This window comes from Triplophysa dalaica, chromosome 6 (assembly GCF_015846415.1).
Source record: "Triplophysa dalaica isolate WHDGS20190420 chromosome 6, ASM1584641v1, whole genome shotgun sequence".
Taxonomy (NCBI): Eukaryota; Metazoa; Chordata; class Actinopteri; order Cypriniformes; family Nemacheilidae; genus Triplophysa; species Triplophysa dalaica.
The window spans coordinates 19,722,342-19,741,843 of record NC_079547.1 but is presented as its reverse complement, the minus strand read 5'-3'; the positions used below and the strand labels follow the sequence as shown (position 1 = coordinate 19,741,843).

General features: G+C 38.4%; 1 protein-coding gene across 2 annotated transcripts in view; it reads right to left on the bottom strand.

Moving 5' to 3' along the window:
- srgap3 (SLIT-ROBO Rho GTPase activating protein 3) overlaps nt 1-16,422 on the bottom strand; it is a 70,500-nt gene extending 54,078 nt beyond the window's left edge. For both annotated transcript variants that reach the window (XM_056750317.1, XM_056750319.1), the window contains exon 1: nt 15,908-16,422. In XM_056750317.1, coding sequence (XP_056606295.1) covers nt 15,908-15,974 — 67 coding nt within the window. In that variant the 5' untranslated portion in view covers nt 15,975-16,422. The remainder of the gene's footprint in view (nt 1-15,907) is intronic.
- Between the last annotated feature and the right edge of the window lie 3,080 nt (nt 16,423-19,502).

Here is a 19,502-nt window from a genome sequence, read left to right as displayed (position 1 = left end):
TTCCCAAACATCTGCATATACCTACTTGAAAAATGAGACTGAAAAAAGCAAGTTTGTATTACAAGCAAAAATGTTGTACTTCTGGTTACAATTGCAATACGATTATTTGATGATTCAATATTTTACAGGAAACACGACAAAATAGTGATTTTCTGCAGTGTGCTTTCTGCAACTGAAATTCTACCCACAATATCAAAGCGCAGCTGCTGTAAGAGTAACCTTTACAATGGAGGGAAATATCAATACTCTGACCTATGCTGTCCATATGTTTTTTCCAATCTGTCTGTGTCAGCTAAAATAGGAGATGCACCAAGTCTGGGATCTATTGGTACTTTTGAAGACCAGGTAGCCTCTTTTTTTAGATGCATGAGGTCTTCAATTTGCCTTGTTAAAGGAAATGTAACATTTTCTGTTCTGCAATAAATCCTAAAATGAATGACATGAGGGTGATTAAATGATAAAAAAATTCATTTTTATGTTGAATTTTTAGTGTTTTGTGCTATTCCTTTAGTAAAAAACAACTTGATCCCCTTGTAAAATTACAATAAAAATGTATTCAAAGTACCTTCTTCGTTTTATAGCATCAGTCGTCACTCAAAGAATCTACTATGTACATTTATATTACATACATTTAGTCATTTGGCAGACGCTTTTATCCAAAGCGACTTACAGTGCACTTATTAAAGGGACAATCCCCCTGGAGCAGCATGGAGTAAAGTGTCTTGCTCAAGGACACACTGGTGGTGGCTGCTGGGATCGAACCAGCAACCTTTGATTTACCAGTTCAGTGGTTTAACCCACTAGACCACCATCGCCAATGTAGAAGCAAAGCCTTTTTTACAGAAATACGAAAGGTTTCCTGCCATAAACGTGGTATGTTCTTCAGATGGCAAAAGAGAGCAAAATAAGAACGAAAAGCGTGAATTATACCAGCATGATAGCAAATTACAATTACAGTAAGTCACGTCCCTTGGGCAACCTGTTTTCACAGTGTTTAAACAAAGCTTCTTTCATGTATCCTTTGAAAGGCAACCTACTGCTTTAAAGTCTTCCTTTGATGCAATGCTTTATTATTTCCCATTCTCTGGTCTAATGTTAACAGTACAATTAGAAAACAAAATGTAATTTGGCAAAGTAAATCAAAACTATTGCTAAGCTATAAAAAAATACCACAAGTATTATTGACTATAGGGCTGAAACTAGAAATCATGGGGCATAGGGACCAGACACAATTATAAGGATGTGCGTCAGTCTCAATACACCCATGTGTCCCCGCCACCACAAGGCCCGCTATTAGTTGTCCCCTGTAAATGCACTTTTTCACAAAAACAATGACTTTTCTGAGCTATTTCCCATTTTGTTTGCACAAAATGATATAAATTTTAAGGATGTTTTATTTTCCTATGACATTGTGCTGGGATGTCAAGCCACAGTGTAGTATTACCATCTCTGGTACACCACCAAAGCTAAAGACTCTTGCCTGCCAGCACTACATGTGGTTAAGGCCCATGTGGGCTCTATTTAGAGAAATCTTACGTATTGAAGAAAAACGCCAACCAATCCCAGGCCCTGCTGATTCCATTCTCTGAAACTCAGACTGCCTCAAAACTTCAGCATTTCCCCAGACAGTTCTTCATTCTTTCTCGCCCCTTTTTTATTTGTAAAGCCTTTTCAGCGTGTATTTGGTGACAAAACAAGAGAGCCTAGGGGAACGCCCCGGCAACATATGACACTGCTTCGCATGAATGGCAGGCAGGACATTTTAAAAAATACTCTCGTAAAAGGAGTGGGTTGAAAAACCTGCAGCAGCGCATGAGCTGTCAGCCAAAGCTGGAAAATAGGTCACGTTGTAAAGGAGCCTCTCGTGAAGACCCCGAGCGACAATTATTCAGGAGAAATAGGATTCCAAGTGTGCCGCGATTTACTGTAGCTCAACCAGTAAAGGACGGCGTTAACATCGCCAAGGTCACGGGTTTGGATCTCAGGGAAAGCACATGCTAGAAAAATATATCTTGAGTGCACTGTGCAGTAAGTCAACAGCCAAGTACTTGAATGTAAATTATCTGTCTGTGGCTTCAGGTTTTGTCCCGAAGTCATAGCTCCACTCACATTTGGTCTCTGAGAGGGGATTATTTTGTCATTTCCCGAACGGTAAAATCACAAAATTACTCTTCCAAAAGATTTCTACCGAATACCCTCATGCGCTGAGACGCAACTCAATCGCGACCACTGCCTCAGTCTCTGCAAATACCCAAACCGACTACATCATCACCAAATGACACTTTAAAGGGAACCCAGTGTATAGAGAGATTTATTGCTTAATACGTTGTAAAAGCCTTACAATACTAGCATTTGTCGATTAAAAAAAACCTAAATCTAATACTCATTTTAACCTGAGGACGCCATGTTCTTTTTCGATGACGTAAAATAGTTGCACGCACTGGCAGCTTAACTTGACAGAGACACACTAATCAGCTCTTCAGTAAATACACGGTGCTGTAGGATTAAAATCTATATATATAAATAATGCTAAAATAATAAAAAAACGCTGTTTGGAGTATTTTCGTTTATTTTAATATTGTTCGTCAGAAACAATACAAACATACATATTAATAACCAAAATCATTTAGAATTTAATATATACACAATGTTTTTAGCCATTGTTAAATGCATTATATCCAGATTTTGACTTTTTGATGTTGTCTTTTCTCTCTTTCTGTTGTAAACAGACGGGGGCTAATTTCACGTGTGCTCTAATTCAGAATAAATAACCAAACCGCAAGCAGTTTATCAGTATATTCCATTATGTATAAAATATACGTCTTAAAGACAGTCGCTTAAAGCTATGATTTAATGCATGTTTCCTTGAAAAAGATGCTTATGCATTCTTCTTTCATGGCAGGCTGGCTGGCTTGTGTCAATAGTACATAAGGCCACCTACTCTCCCTGTGTGTTTGTATACATTATCTGATCTTATGTTTGACATATCATATTTTACTGTTATATATGGAAAACGTGTGCTCCGCTGTTTCAAAAGAGAACAGGTTGCAACCATTTGACGTCACGGATTTTGACGCAAACGAAAATATTTTTTCAAAGTTTATGAATACTGTGACAGTTTCATAGATTTTTGATTTCACATTTATAAAGTCAATGCCATTATTAATACATAAAGCCATACATCTCTCTATACCCAAGGTTCCTTTTAAAAACAAACACAAAGTCATGACCATTTGATTTCCATGAAAAATAAATAGTGTCTCGAACATAAGCAGGGCATGATGACTAAGCCATCTGAGTAAATAAGAAGTGATGAACCCTTATTACAGAGTAGACAGAAAGCAGAAGTGAAGGGTCAAATACACACAAAGCTCATCATAACTTTTAATTTAAGGGTTTCCCAACAGATCTTGTAATTTGATTAAGTAAACCTGTAATTATCCTATATACCAAGCACTTCCTCTCCCTATTAAACATTTCTATCTGAACCTTCTGTCCTTCTGACTGTGGGGATTGAGATCTTCTTCTCAGTCTTTAAGAAATGTTCACTGCAATTACAACTCACCAGACGTGTTTTCAATAGTTGTTGGTCTACAGTTAACCTTTCCTCTCAGGAGGACAGAAATGTGTAATAGGGAGGGAGGCAATATTTTCTTTTCACAAACACTCCAGGATACGTTTAATACTCTTCAAAGTATTGCCTTAGCAAATACTGATTTAATGATTTCCCCTACAAAGAGAGAAAAATGTGCAAGTCAGTGAGGAAAATCTAAGTTTTGCGTCGTGTGCATGATATAATAAGAAACTTGTCCATGTCAAATACAGAATCTGTACAAATGCAGCACTAGAATTCATTCAATTCGCTTAACAATAGTACAATTTGTGGCTCGGGCACTTTTCGAGCAAAATAAATCGATACCAAATGGTTCCACCGAGCAAAAAGCACTTGACAGTTTCTACTGCAACACAATACTAGTGATGCACACTTTACATGTAACTGAGAGCGCTTAAGACCCTAGTCTTTGCATATATAATGCGTTTACTGTATATGCACAAATGAATCTCAGACTCACGATCACTTCCTACCCCCAACGTCTCCAACCGCTGAATTTGTTTATATTATTAGACTCAATTTAACAGCTTATCTATCTTTTCATCGTGGGTACTGCTCATCCATACAATAGATATCCTGCTAAAAATCCTCTCCAGATAGACAGTGACTCACACGTACATTAACTGTGTCAATGAGGCTCTCTGTGCTGGAAAAGGGCAAACAACATCCTTGGACAAAGAGATGAGGGAAATAAAGTCAGAGGAAATATTTAAGCGGATGAGCATGGGTGTTATGTACTGTTTGTCACTGTCTTTTCAAAGGAATGTAAAAGCGTGATTCATCTGTGCTCTTATAGCTGAAGCCATTTTTTTTTTAAATTACAATATTTTCTTTGATCAAAATATAAAACTTAGAGAATTCTGCCATGTACGTCAATGAAGGTTGAATTCCTGAAAACTGCACTATTGAAACATGGCGATTAGATCAATAAAGCTTTGTTTGACAAATGAAATAAACATCACCAAATGTCTTTCACTACCATCGTCAGCCCACAAACATGAGCATTATGCTTCATATGCACCTTTAGAAAGGAGAAAAGTGAAAGGCAGAGGCTTCACTTTCACAATTTCTTCCGGTCTGTATATAGTCTCTCCTCCCGAAACGCTCTGATTGGTAAAGCTGACCAGGTCTTTTGTGATTGGCTTCTGCTTCTCAGGCTATTCTGATTGGCAGGTGCCCCTCTCACGTGTATTCATGAGCTTTGGCTTTTAGCAATAAACAGTAACAATGGTGTCAACTTCACTTTATCAGTTAAAAACATGCGGATTGATCAAAGTGTAACGAAGGTCTATTAGTGCATGACCAAATGTCAATCTTTGATAGAGATCTCACATATTTTTCCTACTATGGCGAGGGAAATAACACCGGACCGAATGACGTCAGACCGGTTATATTAATTAACACCATTGAGAGAAGCGTTAGTTTTGCTTTTTTATATTGGACCAGAATTGGATAATAACAGAAAATTGGTTATCTTAGAATGTGTGTAGCCGAATTCTTATTACCAGCGCGTAGCTCAATCAAATGTTTACGATCTCTGATAACCGAACACTACTCCAGTTGCTCTTCCACTTCTCTAAGGAAAACCTCGCCCCTTTTTGGCGTATTCGTGAGGGCGGAGGTTATTAAAACCACTCGGAATGGTGACATCATGTACCCGGGAAGTAAAGGGCTGTAGTCCGATCCAGCCGTTCTCTGTAGTCCTTGAAAAGCTAATTCTGTTAAAGACAATATCTCACTTGGCACTGAACTTTGAGCTTCATCATTTTGCAGGTATTATTTATGCTCTAACAGCAACATTTCACACTAACTAAAGGTCGAAAAATGGGATCGCGGGGAAGGGGTTTCTTTAAAAGTGAAAGTTGACAGAAAAAATTAAGATTCTGTCATGATTTATAATTTATCATATGACTTTCTTCCACATAACACAAATGAAGATATTTTATACCGAAAAACGGCAGTACCCATTGACTTGCATTTCTTTTGTGTCCATGAAACAGTGAATAGGTACAGCTATTGTTTGGTTACCAACATTCTTTAAAATCTTCTTTTGTGTGCATACAGGTTTGAAATGACTGGAGGTTGACTAAATGATGACAGAATTGTCTTTTTTGGGTGAACTATCCCTTTAAGACACCAGTTTTATATATACTTCAGTACTTTACTAACTCAGTTATGCAGTTCTTCCTAATACTTCTCTACACACAGCTTTAACTAACAATAGCTGAATCAGCATCCTTCCCAATCGCTGCTCACATTCACCAATAAAAATGTGCAAGCAGTGGTCATGAGTTAAACAGGGGTCACTGCTGACCAATATTTAAACCTTTGGCAGGGAGCATTCGATCTCTCTCGACACCACGTTCTCTCTCTCTACCTCTCAGCACCCACTTTTCTCCAGCCATCTGTAAAGCGAGTCCATTGCAGCACTTTCGAACAGTTCACACTGAAGGTTACATAACACGCACCGCAGGCAATTAACTTCAAACCGAATCTAATAAAGCCCCCTGTTGGTTCTACTCACGGCCATTCATTAAAGACAGCAAACCTGACCTTATAAGACCATTAGCTGAAATGATTACCCACGTAGGAAAAGGTGAAAACAGACCGATGGGGTGAGATACGGATTTACCTTATGGAAAAAGTGCAGCACTCCGGAGAATAAAACTATAAATGACATGTGAGCCATCTACATACAGTAGACTAGTCTGCATTCTATCATTTACTGAACAGAGCTCCTTGAAGTGCCTCGAAAAGGCCACAGATTTATGTTTATATGCTTGAAATGGACCGGTAGATATTACAGCCATCTGACACAATGTCGTTAAAATGATGCTGTTATGATGAGGATGATTCATATTGATGTGGCCTCATTCTTTAGAGCAAAGGACCTTTGATGGGCATTTATATGAAAGTTGCAATTACAATTAACTATTATGTCATCGCGGTGCATTGAAATAGAGATGAAATGCAGTGAATAAGACGGAAGTACTTTTTTCCCTCAATATCTAAATCTTAGCAGAACTGCTGTTACATCGAAACATTAAAGGGACAGTTCCCCCCAAAATGACAATTTTGTCATCATACTCTCATTTCCATTGGAACATTCCGTCATGTTCCAAACCTGTTTAAATTTTATTTTACACAATATAAGACATTTTGAAAAATTGTGGGAAACCAAACAGTTTGGGTCACCATTGAATAACACAGTTGTGTTTGTGTTGTACCCAAACCCTGTTAGATTGTATTATTTCGAGGTTAGCCTGGGAAGTACCTACAGGTTTCATAATCCAATATCATTCCTGACTGAAACCAAACAGTCTCGCACTCCCTTTAATGCAGATATAGATCGCCCAACTGATTCAATGCACGAATGTTTGCATTCATATCTGAACATGGAAATTGTCCATTACATGCCTGATGCAAAGTGCCTGGAACAGAAATTAGCTGAAATGATACGATACAGTTTCAATATACCTGTCCAGGAAAAGGATAATGCGTTCAAAACACGCAGAGAAAACAGGTTAAAGCACACAGAAACAAAGATGCAGACACACAGGCCGTCTAACTTCCTCTCCATTTAACGCATTGATTTGTCCTCCCCGGCTGGAGTATTACCATCAGCATAATGTCATGTGATCTGGTTGCTTTAGAGAACTCGAGACGTCCCTTTAGGCAGTGCTTTCAATCACAGCTGTCTCCATGCCAGCCACACTCAGAGAGAAAAATGACTGTACATTGTCTCTACGGCAACGGACGGGGTATTCTCCCGGGAGAAGGTCTGAAGCGGAGAGAGAGATGGAGGGCGCCGAGATGTTGACACGTGCACATTTACACAAGGCAACATGACAAAACAATCTGACCTCTTTTGTTCCCGCGTGCCTCTCGTGTAGCAGTGATTTTCCATCCACCCCAACGTCTTTATTAACTTTCAAATTTCAACATATTTATCAAGATAACAAGATTTTTTATTAACTTTAAATTGTTATTAGTAACAATATATCACAACATAGTAGATGTTAAGTGTTTGCTTTAATGGATGATATTATAACACGATACAAATAAAAAAGAATACTTGGATAAATTATCAGAATCACAGTATTAAAATAGTGTAGGTATTAAGTATTTATATCACTGTACCAGTATATAGTTGCTCTGCTGGAAATCCAACCATAAAATTTGCTATATCTCACACATCCGAGTAGTAATTAATATTTTTTCATAACTGAATGACTTTACACATTTTTTTTCAACATGAAAGCTTTTTTACCTTTGCACAGTATATCCCCTCATACCATCCATCTCATGACTCACATTACGAACATTTTTGTTACGAACTTGATACAGTTCCCATTCCTATTTATTAAGTACCTTTTTTTCACTCTACTCGAAGATGCCAAATATCAACCCCTGGCTGACTGACATATGGTACTATCAGGCAGTATAGCACAGTGGGGCAATTCACCACAATGGAACGATTCACATTCGATTAATATTCTTCTTCAGATTCAAGACCACATCAGAAAGTCCAGAAGTCTGCAAATGTAAAAATATCTTCCTAACTTCATTGGTCTGGCTTTAACAGTCCTGCTAAGAGGAACAAAGAGGACGATTCACAAAATGCCTTTGAAATAAAGTTCAGCAATGTGTTGCCTTGTTTTCAAGACATAAGTGGAATTTTAAAACTGTGTCTTGTCAATTATGTATTTAAGGAGAAAGAGAAGCTGTATTTAAAATGCATATCAGCAAACGCTCACGATGGGCATGAGCTCTTTTCTTTAAGTGCTATGAAATGCTTTTAGAAGGATGCAAAAGGGCTTCGTTCATTAATCAGATGTAAATGATGCATATATGCTTATCTGTTCAAGTAAGATTTTAGGTTTAAGTATTGTGTTAAGCATAAAATGTAAACTGCTTAAATGAGCGATGTGGAGATTTTAGCGGCATCTAGTGTTGAGGTTGCGAACTGCAACCAACGACTGACTCCACCCCTCCCTTTCGAAGCACTACGGTGGCTGACACAGTGCAAAGATTTCATCACGTTTTCACTTCTCTGTAGAGCAACATCCCGATGTATGGGGCAATGTAAGATTCTATGTAAGGGGACCCGCAGAGTATTTAGAAATAGCTAATTCCTATCAATAGATTCTGCTACATATTACACACTGGACCTTCAAAGGGATACAAACATGTTTAACTTAGTCTTTTCTCCTTGGAACATCTGCCTCTTTTTTATACTATAGAAGTGAATGGTGACTGCGAGTATCAGTCACAGTCACTTCCTGGCATTCCATAAGGAAGTAACATAATTTTGCATCAACATCAGGATATGCACATTACAAATATAATACATGACTTTTATTTTATCTTCTTTCTATATTGAAAAACATGTGGTCCATAGTGTATTACCATAAACACTTGCCAATCCTGACTATTCAAGTTTTGCTCCATGATCTGACATAAGAAAACTCTGAAAGACTTGGCTGGAACTTTTTGTGTTGAAGTCATTTCAACTTCCAGTAGGAAAGGCCCTTGAAGAACGGCAGCTGCTTTTGACTTTCTAATTATGAAAATCTTCAAGAAACACTGAGAGAAGAGCAAGTTCTGTCAACCACTAAGCAATCTGATAAATTTAAGCAATCTATGTTTAGCATCTCAGAACAAGGAAGCCTGTGTAACATTTGCAACAAAAAAATACAAGTAACACATGAAGGTGTGTTGACACAGGAAAATGAACAGAAGCTTGCTGGACGATGATAAAAACCTACCACACGTACACAAGTATCTTCCTAGTCTCTTTATGTAAAACTTATGTTAAGTTTAGCAATGACCATTCGGAACTGTCTATACTCTTACAGAACAGCGTCAAATTAAGGAGATTGTGAGTCCCAGCCATGAGGTTTTAAAACAGTTTGGCGCCAAAGACCCCGGCCAAAAACACAAACCCCCTGCTCTACCCCTAACACACACATCGGAGAAAATATATATGGAAAATGACAGAGGTGGAGTTGAAGACAAACCGAACTCAAACCCATAAAAACACAAGCTTAGAGCGTGCCACATGCCTGACACCATACGACCATGAGGACATCAGTGATTTAAAGAATAATTCACCCAAATATGTAAATTCTGTTATTGTTTACACCCCCTCGTGTTGTTTCAAATTTATATTACTTTTTCCTCAATAAAACAAAAACGTGCAAATTCGGAAGGTTTGTGCTGCTGGTTATTTATTTACGTGTTTATTGGTTTTTCGCAAGTGACTGTTTATTTTTCCACTTTTAGGTGAACTATCTCTTTAAAGGTCCTGTGAGTAATTTTTTGGAAGATCTATTGACAGAAATGCAATATAATATACACAACTGGAGGTGTATAAAGTGCTTACACAGTGAAGCGTTGATTTTATTATCTTAGAATGAGCTATTTCTATCTACATACACTGCGGGTCCCCTTGCATATAATTTGCCATGTTCTGTCACCCGTCATAGTGTTTCGACCTGAGGGGTGGAGTGAGCAGTTGGTTGCAATTCGCAACCTTGCCACTAGATTTCACTGACTGGACCTTTAAGACGGTCTAAAAACGTGCATTTGGATTCCCAGAAAAGTACTGTATGTCATGTAATACAAAGATACCATATATCAACTATTTCCAGCACAATCTCATGGCGTGTGTAACTATTTTACAAGGTGGTTAATTTGTATGATTCTGTAAAATCTAGGGATATAACGATTCACTGTTAGCCGGTTGAAAATGTATTATAATATGTGACGATTAAAGCCGGTTGAGATGTTATTTGAATCGCAATACCTGTTTTGAACTGCAGGGGCCGCTGTGTTTACAGTAAACTTGGAAAACGTGGATATGCTAATATTTCTTAAATAAAAAAATCCAAGAAAAGCGACTCTTTCTGCATTAAACAGTTTCATATTTCAAAACAAAATTGTCTTTCCCAAATAAATTTCCACAATCTGGTATTGTGTCTGGCTACATAAACACCTGCGAAGCAAAAAAATCTAGTATCTTCATCAGAAATTCATTACAATTGTAATTGAACTGCTTAATTCCATTGTGTTTTAACTGCATTCCTTTGGATTAAAGAATCTGACGAACGCATAAATGCGATTTTCAAAACACTTAAACAGACTGAAAGCAAATCCTACATACAGTATACAGTATAACAGTACATCCAAATATTGGAATCACAAAAATATCTTCACTGTACTAAAGGAATTGTGAATCTCATGTAGCAGCGCTAAAGGGGCAACAGGAATGCAGCAGGCCCTCACAGCCAAATCTTGACCCATTACATAATACGCTTCCTTTACTGAGAACCTGATTTTGACAAGACTGAAAAGGACAGAGGACAAGCAGGAAGTCCTCACCCATCCTCCCCATTGCACCGTCCTCTACGTGAGGGGAAAGACTAAATGTTCAATTCTGGATCTTAGCTACTTCTCGACTTGGAGCCTCTCTATTTAAATGCAAACAGAGCTGTGCGACAGCTGAACAGCTTGGATGGAGGTGAGGTGCACGGCCCCCTGGTCCCTCTGGGAACCGTGGCCAGGCTCTCATCCGTGGGGTCCTAAAACTATTTACCAATAAGCGAGCAGCTATTAGAAAATCAGCTCACGACTCAAGGACCACAGATACTTTTAGATGTATGTATGTGAGGAAGAGATATCGTCCCCTTAAAAATGAATAAAACTCAAACGCTAAAGGAAAAAGTATTAAAAAGAAACAGTCAATAGTTAGGAATAGGGCTCTGTCATGTAAACTGAGGGAATAAGCCCACAAATTCTGTACACCCTAACAGGACTGAACACTGGACGGGTGTTGCTTTTGTCCGATAGATATCCTTGTACAAGGCTTTGATTGAATATGAGTTGCTATGGCGATACTCACTGTCCTCTCGTATTCAGAGTGAATAGGAAGGGCATTCTATGAATCCCATGAGTGTGTGGTGCTAAAAAACCCTGCACAAACTATTAAGTGTACGAGCGTGTGTCTGTGTGCCGTAAGAGCATGAATCTTTGGGTCTGTAACACATTAACCTGTCATTTACATTCCAGCTGTGTGATGTATGGTCAAACGGGGTTCACAACCCAGTTTAAGAGCAGGTAGACCAATTCATAGTCCACATATGATGAAAGGACGCCGTTAAAGCCAAAAGGAAAGCCAGACGCTGAGGCGCACATTTTTCCCACTTGTATTGTAATTTCATAATAACAGGGAATTCAAAGACATTTTAAGAAAAAAAGCTATTTAAATTCAGATTGAGAAGAAAACAGTTTATTCACGCACTAGCTGTTTCCACTTCAAAAAGAATCTAACACCTCATGAGATAAAGCCTCAAGCCGTTGACAGACACATATCGTGAATCGTTTATCTTGTTTTCTTAGTAAAGAGGAGAACCTGTAATTCATCAAGGTGAGAAAAGTTTCAGGGTTGAACAGACATCTGGTTAAACCCGTTTTATAGACGTCACGTTTGCACATACCACACATGCTCTTAATGTTTGACATGACTAAAAAAAACGTTAAGCCTGTAAAAAAACTAAAAAGACTAAGAAACAGGCATCATATGGGGAAAATATGGTTTTATTTTTGCTTGCACGTGAAATCATTTCAGAATAAGCAATTCTATAAATGCACAGAAAACTCAAAGCCCGCACATTACAAACTCTCTTGCACGAAGAAATGCGCATTTGTAATGTTAATTTGCAATATATATTGGCATGTATTGACAACCCTATTTCAAACATACCAGACTTGACTGATTTTCAGTGAGCAACGTATTAAAAAGGATACTAACCCCATAATGTATTTCTTTCTTCATGTATGTTGGTAACTGAAAAATGGCGGTAGGCCTCCCATTCCCTTCTATTGTATGGACACAAAACAATGAAAGCCAATGAGTCGCACCGTTGTTCAGTTACCAATATTGTTTAAAATATCTTCTTGTGTTGTGCAATAGAACGAAAGACTGACAAGAGGGTGAGTAAACGATGACAGAATTTTCGTGTTTGGCTTAACAATCACTATAAAGCTATATACATTTTACTTGCATTCCCTGGGAATCAAAGTCATGACCTTGACGTGGCTAGGATCATCACACATAGATGCTCTACTATGACATTACATAAATTCTAAAGATATCCAGACCAATTATGGCCCTTATCATGATAAAACTACGACGTCAACTCTTCATTGGACTAACAAATTATTAATCATCTCATCTCTGACACACAAATCAAACCAGGTCGCAATATCTCACGGCATAGAAGCTTTTTAAATCTGCATTTCATTACTAGCTTCTTAAACAGCCCTAAAGAGACTCGACCTTCATAAACCAATCACAGCGCAGAACCGGCACTATACGCGTTCTGGCGAAATCCCCGATTACGATGATAAACAATCCTTACAAGCTGTCGAGAGCGAATTAGCATAAACCCACCCACACCCTGGTCTTGCCTTTCTTCCATGTGGAACGTCGGCTAATTAAACAAAAGCAAAGCTGACACGTGTACGTGCAAACTACATAATTAATGCTAAAATTCACAAGAGCATTTCAAGCTGTCAGGATATGTACAGAAGAGGGTCAAATGCAAATATTGTATCATAAACATGCTACATACTGTAATCGACAATTACATTGCGGTATTGTAATTTGTCAGGCGAGGGTTAACCAAAGCAATAAAATGACTATAGTTAAATACAATGATTATTATCATTTTTTTTGGAAACTTTAATGTTTCATATGATTTAGTATGAGATGACACCCTTTAAAGGAATATTTGAAAATTACTCTCTTGCTCCAATCTCCTTTCTATCCTTTCAACCTTCATTCTTACATAATTCATTCTTAAGACTTGAATTATTCAGACCATTTTTTGAACCGCCAAGCTTTTCAGCGCTTTGCCAGACTTTTCTCATCTTACTTTTCGAACATTACGCAGGTGAAATGTTCGATGATGATTACACATGCTGCTTTTCTTCACCAGCTTACTTATCTGAATACTCGCTCAACATGGATCTCTCGGGTTTTATAGCAACATGTGGTTTTCAATAGGTGCCAGACAGACCGTGTTAAGAGTTGGGCGCTTTGCTTTAGTAGCTTCAGAGCTGTTTCCACCCTCTGAACAATGGCATATCAGAACAGGTTACACTTGGTTCATGTTTAAATGTATTTGTACAAAGAAATCCGCTTTTTACAGTATATTAAAGGGAAGTTCACCCCAAAATGAAAATTTTGTCATCATTTACTCATCCTCTTGTCATTTCAAACTTGTATGTTTCTCTTCTGCAGAACACAAAAGAAGATATTTTTAATGAAAGGACGTTTGGTAACTGAGTAATGGCGGGACCCATTCACTTCTACTCTATGGAAAAAAACTAAACAAATCAAAATAAAAGCAGTAATACTGACTACCATCATTATTTACTTGTTTCTGTGCATGCAAGACGGGTTTTTCAGGAAATCGGGGGGCTCGGCCTGCTAACTGAGCCCTAACATGGGACTGCGTCACAGAGGCCCATCTGGCATTAACAAGCCACTCAGTGTCATTTGAAGCTTGCTGCTCATAGTGGTCTTTCCAATGATAGACCAGTGCAGAAAATACTCATTACTATTCCAGACTACACCTCCCCTATGGAAATTAAGACCAGACTATAAAGCTTCTGGCTATGGTGACCTTCCGAAGATCACAAAACATGTCTACAGTACCAAACTTCTACCCAAAAAAATCTATGCAGCACGTTGAATACTTTTATAAGATAAGATTTTTACTATTACCAACAACTTAATACTAATGTTTGTACACAAACACAAAAACCATCCTAATTCTGAAAAAAAAATTATATCATTTAAATGAAGTTCAAAGCATTTTATTTCAGTCGGAAGGAGTGCTGTTCCAGATTTTAATGTTAATAGCATTTGTTCAAGAAAAGAGGGCCCGTATTATAGATCACAACAGTTATGTAAATCAAAGTATGGGAAGGGCCCCTTTATGCATGAGAGCTATGTGGCCTCCACAAACAGCTAGGGCCAAGACTCGCTTTGAACAAAAGCTACTCAAGCGAGAATCACATCAGACATTTGCTCATCCCTTAAACGTGGAAGGACTCTTGAGCTCAATCCTGCCAGCATGCTTCAATAACATTTAATAATTTGATTATCCCTGCTATTCATTTTACAAATAAATACAAATCTGGAAAAGAGATCTCAATTGAACATAAATGCAAATTTCCGTAAATCTAAATCCACCAATGAATCCAGCTCTGATGTCAAAACGCTTTGCACTAAAGGGTTACTATAAACCATTAATAGCTCTTAGAGAATCCAAGTTACCGTTGACACCATTTTTTTATGGGCTTTATTATTCACTCACCCTTTTATATAAGTGAGTGTCTTCAGCATCATTTATGGGGTTGTTTCTGCAACGCCCTTTCAGACCAAGCCTAGTGAATATCATGCACATATGCAATCGACACTGGAGCTCTTCAAATGTTTTGTGAATGGAAATATCTGACAGAACATTAACAGACATTATTTAAATTAACTGAGACGGGGAAAACCTCAATAAATAGGGAGAACAATATATAGCATCTTGTCCACAACACCGGATCACCAGAATACGCTGCGAGCCTTGGACAGGATCTGCACGAGCGCACTTGGAGGTTATTTTTATTGATGTTAGAAAAGCTCTTCGTACATTCCCTGTGCTTAACTGACATTTGATCTGCTAAAAGGTCTGCAAAATTGTAAACAAAGGGGGAAGAAATTAACGGAGCTCGCTGGTCCACCCATCTGTGCAGAGAGCGCGACACTACAACACCTCATTCTACCCAGCAACAAAAACCCTCTTTTCCTCTAAAACACAATATATGCACAAACACTTCATGTGCAATAGCGGGAATGCGCAATGGAGCGAGTGCAACTGGTATAAAATATATATGTCCACATTACACCGTTCCTGTGGTTCGCGACACCCCAGCAAAACAATCAAAGTTGGGCTGCTGATGTTGTTTTCTTCGGAAACATTTCTGAAAGGACCACAAAGCGGCGAGGACATCCCCCTGTATAACCGCACAAAGACGCAACTTCGACCAAACAAGCACAAAGTCGTACAACGCGTTAAAGATGGACTGCAAAACGACCAGGTCTCGATGCGCAAAAGCCGAAGCAGTGCAATGTGGCACGGACATCGTGATCTTGGCTTAGTGATGTTATGCATCGATCCAAACTTAAAAGCATCTAGCCAGGCCACCTGAAACTATCGGGTCAATCCCACATACCTTTCACTTGCGTTTCATACTCCGCAATGATCTCCTTATCTTTCTTCATCCTCGTTTGAGATGACATTGTTCTTGAGGTATTAATGTAGAATCCAGTGATGTGTTGAGCCTTGCGCCAGAGCTCCTGAGTGTCACCGTTTTGTTGCCTTTCTCCCCCTTCGCCACTTCGATCAAAAGTGTCCCTTTATGCGGTTGATAATCCTCAGAAAAGACCTCGGCCAGCTTGAAGGCACCTCGGGCACACCTGCGCTTTCTTAGATCTATTCCCTTGCGTTTAGAAGAGCTGCCACACTCGGGGAGAGGCTGCAAGATATGCCATCTGAAGAGAAGGAAGAAAATACAATTCCTGCCTACAAGAAGAGGACACTATGTGGATGATGGGGCTTTATTTCTGTGCCCATGCCGTTAGTATTATCCTCAGGTACGCATCCTTCAGAGGAAGAGTTGAGATGGCATAATCTGTGCTTGCTTTTTGGCTCCGCAGCGTTAGAATCTCAGCAGCAGAGCGAAGAACAAAATTGCGCCCGAGCGTCGTATGTGACTCCTCCTATTGTACAATGCACTCGCTCGACCAATCCAATCTGTTCCATATGCACCCCTCCTAGGACACACACACACAAACTCAACACACACAACAGTGACTTCTCACAGATGCAATTGTTTTCGTGAAAGATAATGAGTTTTTCTTATTTTCTATGCTGTAAAGACGTACATGATTCAGCTGATTTATGTGCCTTATAAATAGTTTACACAGATCCAAAGGTCCTTTGGATGTTTTTGTACATTAGGATATTTTGAAAATGTATGCAATCCATAGACACACAAACACGAGGTGTTTCATAAACAGTTTCATTTTATTGCCAATTTGTTTGGCTGAAGGCATTATTCATCAGACGCATTAGGGTTTCATTAGAGTTATCTTTCATAGATGTGGCAGCTTTTAAATGAAATGTGACTGCCTACACATAACTGATCGACGATAGCTGCGAAAACTGATTATTTTATAGTCAATACATGCAACACTTTCACAAAATGACTGGAGAAATAAACAAACGGCACAAATAAGGGGCTTTATATAAGAGAGTGAGATAACATAATGAAGTCAGAAAGGGGGTAGTGTGATAAAAATGATAATAAACGGTATAAAATAAAGGTTTTTAAGGAATTACTTAGCACTGCATTTCTTAAATTTGTCAGAAAAGGGGTTGTTGCCTCGATGATTGACAATGGACAATAATTATTAAATCACACTCCATTCGTTCCAAAAATATCAGATCAAGAAGACATTATGAAGTCTAAAATAATAGTGGCATGTAGTAACGTTTTATACTGTTGCTAAGGGGAATAACAAAAAGGCATAGAGGTTAAGTTCACAGTTTCATAAATGTTTAATTTACATATAATTGTATAAACAGTATATGCAGCATGCATTAAAATGCATTTGGATGTGTTTACATGTTTAACTTTTGTGTATACATTTGGGGAAACATCCAAAACACAATTGAGAGCTTGTGACACAAATTCTGTTCATTCAGTCAGAGAAACAATATTCAACATTTTGAAATTCTGAGAACTAAGGAGGGGGTCTGACAGTTCCTGTCATTGAGATGCTTAAACCTGTGGTCTGAGAGACCCACATCACACAGTATTTTTTTCTTGCAGAGCAGAAGAAAAGCTCTCAGTTAAATGGGTTGTGACCAGAGTGACAGTGCACGCATGTGTAGCAAAACTTGCAAAATTTTGTATGCTTGGTTTTCCTATAAGAACCATAATGTTCCTCAATGAATTCTTAAAGGTCCAGTATGTGATTTTTTTAAGTATGGTACAGAAATGCAATACAATATACAAAACTTTGTATTCAGAGGTGTATAAAGACCTCCAATAATGAAGTGTTATGTTGTTTCTACAGTAGCCCTGAATGGCCTCTACAGAACGTTTTCGTAAATATGTTTTCTCTTTCAGTAAAGATACGAAAACTTGACAACATCTTCTTTGTCAGCTGCTGTAGTGGAGAGATCCGTTGGTTGGAATTCAGAAACTCACCACTTGATGTTGCAACATTTCATACACTGGACCTTTATGTTTACTTAAAGGGGACATATGTGAATACGTGTTTTTCTGTGTTTTGGTGTGCTATAAGTTGCCCATGCATGTATTAGACACGTAAAACTGCAAAAATTAAAGTGTCGGAAACAAAAGATGAATTCTATCTAAAAGTGAATGCTCACCCAGACGTGCCTGAAACGTCACGTGTAACCACACCCCCACAGATCTACGTCAGTACGTGGTATGATTTGACTAAGACCGCCCAAATATATATGCAAGTAAGGTGGGCATACCTGTCAGTACAATTGCATTGGAACCTGATGTTCCAAATATGGTAAGAGGCGTTACATGTCCATCACACGCTTCAACCAATCACTACGCACTGGTTAACTGGCCAATCATAGCACACGATGAGCTTTGTAAAACATCCACGTGTTTCAGAGAGGCGGGTTAAAGACGTGATGCAAACATACACGGTATGTGGAAAATACAGCATTTTTGAACCTTAAATCGTGTAAACACATTGCATTACATCTTAAACAAACGACAATATTAATTTTAGCCGTGTCTTGTAACCCCTAAACGATCACAGATTTGTTTATTTTTTTCCAAATGCGAAATTAGAATTGCATAACTCAACTAATATGTTGTTACTCGGTACAGCATGAATATGTGTGTGTTTTCCTTCTACGTTGTTGTGTATTTGTAATTTGTCACTTATTTATTTCATATAAATAAACAAAGGTCAGACATTTCTGCAGCCGACCTCCACAAGAGTCTTGAGCGTTGTTTAATGTACAACAGTTGACCTTTTCAAAGAACACTTTCACCAGCATACCACAGGAATTTGTAGTGCAATAAGCAAACCAAGCCAGATGTAAACATTTCTCTGCAAAACTCTTTTAAAACAGATGATGTTTGTGTGAACAAACATATGCAGAAGCCTTCGCATGAGTTCAAAAGCTATGGAACAGTCTGAACATCGATGACTTCTCTTAAGGGGGAACACAACAGCTCAATCATTGATTCATCTTTGATTATTCCAACAAAATGTTTTTTTATCTTTAGCATCAAGGTGAGAAAATTCTAACTGCTTATTTCTCAGCTTGAACATGCCGCTATAGGACATCATGTGCTCTCTGTGCCAATCAGCTGTGATTGTGCGGCAGTGAGAGTCCCTGCAGAGGCACAAGAATGCATCGTACCCTTTTGTTCGTTGCAAAAAATTACCAAGCAATTTATCCAGCCCTGCGCCCCTCCTCTCTCTTCATCACATCTAGTCATCTCAGGGGGCATTAGCCTGGGAAACTATGACTTCAGTGTTTTTCAGGGACAAAGCAGCATTGTGAGGTTCTTCTCAGTATTTCAGCTTGAAGAATTACTGAGATAGAAAGCTTCATTCAGGAGGTTCGGAACACCAGACTGAGACGCAGTTGAAAATATATATCCCGGAAAGAACTCTGTTTGGATGACTGCCATGCTTTTAGACAACTGAAGCTCATTTCCATTTGGATATGAATTGACTTAATTTCAGCAAATTTTGATTTTT